Source organism: Melospiza georgiana, chromosome 14 (genome assembly GCF_028018845.1).
Source record: "Melospiza georgiana isolate bMelGeo1 chromosome 14, bMelGeo1.pri, whole genome shotgun sequence".
Lineage (NCBI taxonomy): Eukaryota > Metazoa > Chordata > Aves > Passeriformes > Passerellidae > Melospiza > Melospiza georgiana.
This window is the reverse complement of record NC_080443.1, coordinates 15281041-15288173: the sequence shown is the minus strand read 5'-3', so window position 1 is coordinate 15288173 and position 7133 is coordinate 15281041. Positions and strand designations below refer to the sequence as shown.

Below are 7133 nucleotides of genomic sequence, written 5' to 3'. Positions count from 1 at the left end.
CCTGGGAGGAACGAGCAGAGCCCAGGCCGAGAAACAACCCAGGGGCAAAAAAAAACCATCCTTGGTTAAAGCAAACCACGGCGTCCCCTTTGGCCTGAGGCTCGTGAAGAACGGAGATGTCTGAGAGGCGTCCCCGCCTTCAGCCCAGCCCAGGCGTTCGGGGAGCGCGGTACCGACCCCAGGGCACCGGGCACGGTTTGCAGCGGGCCGGGCTCCGGCAGCCCCGCGGAGCGAGGGAGGGCAGAGGCCGGAGCCGCGGTTGCCGTGGCAGCGCTCCCTCACCGCCGTCACCGGCCCCGGGAAGTGCATCCGGGGCCGCCCCAAATAGTTCCTCGGTGACGGCGGCGGCGCGGCGCGGAGGGATCCGCCGTGTCCTGGCAGAGCGGCGGCCGCGGCGCGGCCCGGCCCGCCCGGCGCCGGCATGTTCAAGAACACCTTCCAGAGCGGCTTCCTCTCGGTGCTCTACAGCATCGGCAGCAAACCGCTCCAGATCTGGGACAAGAAGGTGAGGCGGCGGGCTCGGCCAGCAACGCGGCCCGGGGAGCGGCGCGGCCTCCCGGGGCAGGCCCGGGGCCGCCGGAACCCCCGGGGCGCTCCGGACACCTGTGGGGCCGCTCCGGACACCTGTGGGGCCGCTCGGCCCCCGCCGGGCCGGAGCAGCAGCGGCCGGGTTACCGGGACCCCGGGAACGGGATAGCGGGATCTCTCGGGTACTGGTTACCGGCACGGCCCCGGGGCCGGTACCGGGCCCCTGGGGTGTGTCTGAGGGGAATGTGTTATTATGAGCATTTTCTGCCTTTGCCGGGCAGAGGAGCCCGCCCGGCAGCAGAAGCGGCACCTGTGGGGAAGCTGCAGGAGAGGCCGGCGCTGGCCATAGGCAGCGGGATGGCCAGGGCCCTGTGGGGCCGAGGCTGGGGTCTTTTGGTGCATAACCCACCTTTCAAACAGGCTCGCCAGAGGCGTGCAGAACTGGGCTTGTGGGTGTAGAAGTAGTTCTGAATGTCTCATCACTTTGTTTCTCCCTCCTGTCAGTTTTTAGAGTGGTTTTGCTCAGGGCCCTGTGCCTTCTCCAGGCTATCATCAAGGAGCCGTCCTCAGGATGTTTAGAGATGCTGAGCTGTGCTGCTTCCCCCATCACAAACCATCCATGGTTTTGTGTTTCCGCAAAATACTTGTTGAGGCCTCTGACACCAAGGCTACAACCTGTATTTGGTTGCTTGTGCATGAGCCTTAGCTGAAGTTTTTGTGGTTTCAGTAGGAACTAAAACCTTCACAGCAGTTCAAGCAGGAGTGATGTTTGACCTGAGCGGGCTTGTGTGAGCATTTACAAGTTGTGAGATGGGGGACAGGAAGCACAGATCTATCCTGATGCCCATCAGTGGGTACCCATGTAGCTCTGTGAAGAGCTGGGATGCCTCACCCTGCCTCTGTGTGTGTGTGTGTCTATGTTTTGCACAAATATTCATGACTTTGAAAAAGGATCAACAGCTTATTTGGATGGTGCAAGGACGGGACACATTAAAGACTCTTAGACTGGGGATGTAGAGTGCTGTCAGACTGGATAAGCCATAAGCAGGATGTGCTGACCCTACTTGGAGGTGCAGGTTGGAGTGGAGACCTCTGGAGGAACGTTCCCATGTGAATTGTTCTGTGCAGAGTGACACTGTTATGATTCTGTGGCCCGTGAGTGGGAGCAGGAGCTCTGCTTGCAGGGTGGATTTCAGCAGTAGTCCTTTCAGCTGCAATACTCTTGCAATAGTCTCTCTTGCATGAAGCATGGCCAGCCTGGGTGTGCTTGTTTTGAGGATTGCCATGCTCTCTTCAGCGGTGCATGAAATACCCCTGTCATTTTGGTGAGAACTGGAAGCAGTATTTGACATTCTCCCATGTCCTGGGTGCATGTCTGAGATTACTGGGTTCATAGCTGTCCTAATGTAGACTTTCATATCTTTGCAAAGAGAACCAGCAGGCTGTGATTTCTACTTCTTTTAGATCTTAGGGAATATTTCAAGCTTTTGTGACATGGGGAAAACCCATATATTTTTTGGCCTTAGTAGGATGTGCACTGCTTGTGCTGGTGGAGAGAGTGTGGGTGTGCAAGAGTGTGCCTGAGTGTGTGAGTGTCCAGAGGCAGTCAGCCATGCCCAGCAGTACAAACCAAGTTCCCTTGGTGACCAGTGGCTGGCTGGTGGCTCCCCTGTGTTGCTTGTCTTTGTTTTTATCCCTTATAGCACTCAAGTTTAACTCTCACTCTTTTATGTTTGTTTATTTGGGCCTCTGATATGAGCTTGAGTCCCTTGTGTTCAGTGCAGCATATTTGGATAGATGGAAGTCCTGCACTCCGTGTATGTGCAGCATGCTGGGCCATAAACTCTTGCTGGCACTCTGGGGCAGTGATCAAAGCCTTGGAAACAGCAAGGTCCAGGAGAGTAGGAGCCAAGGGAATGTAGATGGGTCCTCCTGGGGTCTTACCCCTTCTCTCAATGGAGCTGTGTGTGCCTCTTTTTCCCTCTCAAGTGACATCTGTGCTGTGTGCCCCACTTCTGTTCCAGGTGCGCAATGGCCACATCAAGCGAATCACGGACAATGACATTCAGTCACTGGTGCTGGAGATTGAGGGAACAAATGTCAGGTAGGAGAAGCCTCTTCTGCTGTTCTGGGGGAGCAGAACTCTGCCCTGGAGCAGAGTGAAAGATGGCAGTGCCCAGCAGGCATCATCTTCAAACTACAGCAATGTGATGGCAATGTCTTTGTCAATAAATGGAAGAATCTGGGTCATGTCACTGATACTCCCCTGTAGCAGTGTGCTGTGCATTTCCCTGCATGTGCTTGTAGAGCTCTCATTCTTATCCTCACTGGGGCTAAGGGATAAAAAATAAAATCCCGTTATTCTTCCATCACTTCAAGGGGAAAAAAACGGTATTTAATACCCAGCCTCAGTCAGCACTGCCAGTTACTGAAAAAGCAGCACTGTCTGCTGTCTCTTCTATTGTCTTGGGCCTGTTCTCCTCACGTGACAGCTGCTCTCCCTGCAGCAGGAAGATCAGAGGGAGATTTATGAGAGGAGTTGCTTGTGGAGCTTCTCTTAGCAACCTCGTCTCCATCGCCCCGGGAGACAGACGCCAGCTCCATGAGCGGCTCAGAGTCTCCAAGGCTTCTCCAGGGGTGATTCAGAGCAGGGCTCTCTCCTTATAAGGGCAGTGGAGACTCCTCTCCTGCAGACAGACTGAGCCAATGCTTCTCTTCCTCCAAGAAGTGTTGATACAAAACTTGCCAGGCATGACGTGTACTCCTAGGGCTCACAAACTCTGTTTTGCCAGCTGTATAGAGCACACAGGGCCTCTGCTATGATCTAGAGGGCTCTACCTGCTCAGTCAAGGGTAGGAGGAGGTTGTGTTAATGAACAGCGCTGACATGGCCTTGAAACTGGGGAGGTGAAGCTGTCCAGGAAGGTGTTTCATGCCCTGGGTGAGAAAAGTGCAATTTGAGATGCATTCTTTGTGCCTTTTATCTTTTTCTACCTGCAGCTACCTCTGAAGCTCCCCCTCCTGTTAGAGGAAGCCCTGGTTGTTGCTGAGATCTTATGATCACAGTTACCTATTTCTTCCTGTCCTCCAAGGCTGCATTGGGCCAAGGGAGAGACTCAGGTTACCTTGGGCTGTGCACTTTGTGCCCTGTGAGATCCTAAAGTGTTTTTCTCTCACCTCTCAGTACCACGTACATCACGTGCCCTGCTGACCCAAAGAAGACCCTGGGCATCAAACTACCTTTCCTAGTGATGATCATCAAGAACCTGAAAAAATACTTCACTTTTGAAGTGCAGGTGAGGAGTGTGCAGTGGGGAGGCCCCTCCAGGGACCACTGAGGAAGGCGCCAGAGAGCCTGCAGTCTTGTGTTGGAACTTGTCCCAGGCAGTGAGTGATCCCCAAAACAGTTTTGCTTTCTTGGCCATGTGGTGTGTCAGGTCTTCTGGTATGGGGGCATCAGTCAGCTGACAAACACATTGTTGCTATTCCTGAAAATGGGTCTGCTTCCTGTGTTGAATTCCTTCTGCCGTGGAATGGAGGGGTGGGAGTAGAGAGCCCTCCTGGAGTCGGGTGGTGCTGTCCTGGGGAGCCTGGCACCGGGGTGAGCAGCCTGCCCTCCTTGCCAGGTGCTGGATGACAAGAACGTCCGCCGGCGCTTCCGGGCGAGCAACTACCAGAGCACGACGCGGGTGAAGCCGTTCATCTGCACCATGCCCATGCGGCTGGACGACGGCTGGAACCAGATCCAGTTCAACCTGTCCGACTTCACGCGCCGCGCCTACGGCACCAACTACATCGAGACCCTGAGAGTGCAGGTGAGGGGCTGCCCTGGGAAACCAAGGGCTGCTCGTGTTCCTGATGGCTGGCACAGCAGGATGGGAATCTGCCTTTAGCCCTCGGGGTGCCTTTCCTAGCCCTGCTCTTTGCAGAGCACCATGGAAGGTGAGCAAGGCCTGACTGAGGCCTCACCTAGGCTGGGGTAAAGGAGCCCTTTTCCCTCTTGTTTCTCTGGCTGTCTGTTGGTTAGGGTGAGAGTTGCACTTCCCTGTGGCATGCCATGAAAGCTGTGTATTGCCTTACTGTCCAGATAGTTTGGACAGTGATTGACTGAATGGAACCTGGATGGGACAGCCCCATGGTGTACAGACCATTCATAGCCCTGGTCAAGCTTGTTTCCTAGTGGTAGTGGAGTTACCCTGCTTTCACCGAGCCCCTTGTAACAGAGCTGATGCAGGGTTTGTTCCTGCTGAGGACATGGAACTTGTTCCATATGCTAGGGAGTCATGTTCAGTGGTGTGTGTTATTTTGAGGAATGCTGTGTGTGGAGCGTGCCTGTTCCTTGGTGTGAGGGGAGTGCTGCAGTTCCTTGCAGGATTGCCCTGAGGTGCAGGCAGTCAGCTGAGAGTTGTCTGCCTTCTCACATACTCACGAGGGGGACCAGAGCAACTACTTTGCTGCCAGCTGATAGTGCAGGCAGCACAGGCTGGACAGGCTCATTCCTGACCTCAGGGAGGCCCTGAAGTGGGCGTGTTAAAAATGCAGCAGGCTGTGGCTGTGGGTGTTCTGGCAAGTGCTGATACCAGCAAAGCACAGGTCGGTTCACAGCAGAGAATCCCCTTAGCAACTAAGACAGTTGACAGAGATACCAGAGCTTGGCCAAATCTTTTGAGTGTTCATACCTGGAGACAGGGATGCAAATGCAAAGCAGAGGGAACAAACCAACATTTTGCTGATGCCCTGTCAGATTCAAAAAAGCAAGACAGTGAGATAGATTTCCAGCTGCTGAGCCAAAGAATCCATGTTGCAGCATGACACCAAAGCTGGATGTGGAAAGAGCATGTGGAAAATGGCCTGACTCTTTGTTTTGACTCCCAGATCCACGCCAACTGTCGCATCCGACGGGTGTATTTCTCTGACCGGCTGTACTCAGAGGATGAGCTCCCAGCCGAGTTCAAGCTGTATCTGCCTGTCCAGAACAAGGCCAAGGTGAGCTAGATGTGGGAAGGAGGGTGGGAGAGCAGTGAGCCAGACTAGCATTCCTCTGCCTCCTCCTGCTGCCTTCGCAACCCGGAGTTTCTTGTGGCAGCAGAGCTCTTGCCAGCTTTGGCCGCCGGCCAGGGAGCACCCTCTCTGTTGCCAGGGTGAGCAGTCTGTCTGGGGTGCTTTGTTGTGTAGCTTTCCTGCCAAAACACATGGAAATTGTCACTCCCATCTAGGAGCAGGGTGAGCTGTTCAGCTGCTCTCCATGTCCTCCCTGATTGTGTTGAAGGACTCTGGGCAGTTGCAGCCTCCCGGCATCTCTCCAGAGCTTTCATCCATGACTCAGCTCAGCAACTTTGCTCTTCAGAGCAGCTGCAGCTCCACATTTGTCTTCCAGGAGAGATTCTGTTTGGGTCCCTCTACCCCAAAATGAGTCCCCTCCGATCTTTTCCCCGCCCAGTACCAGACAGTGGTACCATGAGGGGGGAAGGAGACACCATGGCTGCCCTCAGGAGGAGATGCCAAGCTCTGCTCCTGCAGTGATGGGAGAGGAGTGAACATGCTGGCATATTGAGAGATCTTGAGCAACATGCAGCAGTTTTGAGGCTTGTGAGGAAGCACCTTCTTTGCCAGGGCCAGCCTGTCCCAATGCAGACACTTCTTTTAGCAAAGAAGATTCCTTGGCAAAGTTTCAAGCTGCTGAGGGAGGACATTGGGGGCTGATGGAAGTGGGAGGTAGAAGGCAGTGTTAACTGTAGGTGACACCTCTGGGGAACCTGTCACTGCCTCCTGGGCTGTAGCAGCCTCACAGACGTGTCTGGGGAGTGCTTGGAGCCCTCCCAGTACTGTTGTCTTGTGCTGCCAAGTCTTGTAAGTGTCTCCTTTCTTCTCCCTGCTCTGTCCAGCAATAACATCACGTTGGGAAGAGATGTTGGCCTGCAAATTGTACAGAGTCAGAGTTTTCCTGGCTGTTCCTAAAGTGCTGAGCCTAAACTCTGCAGGTGGCCTGGTACCCAGTCTTGTCTTGCTCAAAGTGGCCACTGTGCCTCCAAAGAAGGGATTCAGCAGGAGTTGTGGAGTTAAGTGTATCCTCTTGAAGTTAGCAATTTTATTTTTTATTTCCTTGTTTCCATCTCTTATATATGCTCTAAATATGGATGTAATACTTGTTCTTGAAAAGTTATTAAACATTTGGCTCTGTAAATCTGCTTCTGTATTCTTCCTCCTTTATGGATCCCTAACTTTCTAGTGCTTCAGAAAGTGCCAGAGAATTTCTTTGAGAACCCAAATATTAGAATTTGCCTCTGAACTTGACTTTGATCAGCACCCTCACTGTTTAAGGAATAGCACAGACACAACCAGAGAGGAAAATCAGTGAGGTTTCCACAGAGAATACAGAAACTGTCTCCAATCCATGAAGTTTGTGGTACTACGACAAAAACTCATGCTGTTCATTAAAATGAGTTTTTCATTCCCTTTCTCCTTGAAGCCATTTTCCCCAGCAGTGACAAATTAGGCTTACCTGCCTGTTAGGGCACAGTTTTGTTGGCTGTGTGGTTACCAGCTCAGTCCAGCTCTCAGGCAGGCCCTCAGCAGCACGAGGCACACAATAGCCCTCCAGCTGCC

The 7133-nt window shown here is 53.4% G+C and overlaps 1 protein-coding gene across 2 annotated transcripts; it reads left to right on the top strand.

Annotated features, from left to right (window-relative positions):
• The first annotated feature begins 355 nt into the window (after positions 1 to 355).
• On the top strand, positions 356 to 6711 carry CFAP20 (cilia and flagella associated protein 20). Of its 2 annotated transcripts, XM_058034359.1 has the most exons (6): positions 356 to 505; positions 2553 to 2632; positions 3712 to 3823; positions 4154 to 4342; positions 5403 to 5513; positions 6413 to 6711. In XM_058034359.1, the coding sequence occupies exons 1-6, from the start codon at positions 422 to 424 to the stop codon at positions 6416 to 6418; spliced, it is 582 nt and encodes a 193-aa protein (XP_057890342.1). In that variant the 5' UTR covers positions 356 to 421; the 3' UTR covers positions 6419 to 6711. The 2 variants fall into 2 exon arrangements, with proteins under 2 accessions (XP_057890342.1, XP_057890341.1); XM_058034358.1 differs by lacking the exon at positions 6413 to 6711 and having other exon boundaries at positions 5403 to 5522.
• Positions 6712 to 7133: the final 422 nt, after the last annotated feature.

Excerpts from the sequence above, each read along its gene's own strand:
- CFAP20 (XM_058034358.1), top strand. The coding sequence starts at position 422 with ATGTTCAAGAACACCTTCCAGAGCGGCTTCCTCTCGGTGCTCTACAGC. Across the intron at positions 506-2,552 it reads TCCAGATCTGGGACAAGAAG|GTGCGCAATGGCCACATCAA; the intron begins GTGAGGCGGCGG and ends CTTCTGTTCCAG. Across the intron at positions 2,633-3,711 it reads ATTGAGGGAACAAATGTCAG|TACCACGTACATCACGTGCC; the intron begins GTAGGAGAAGCC and ends CTCACCTCTCAG.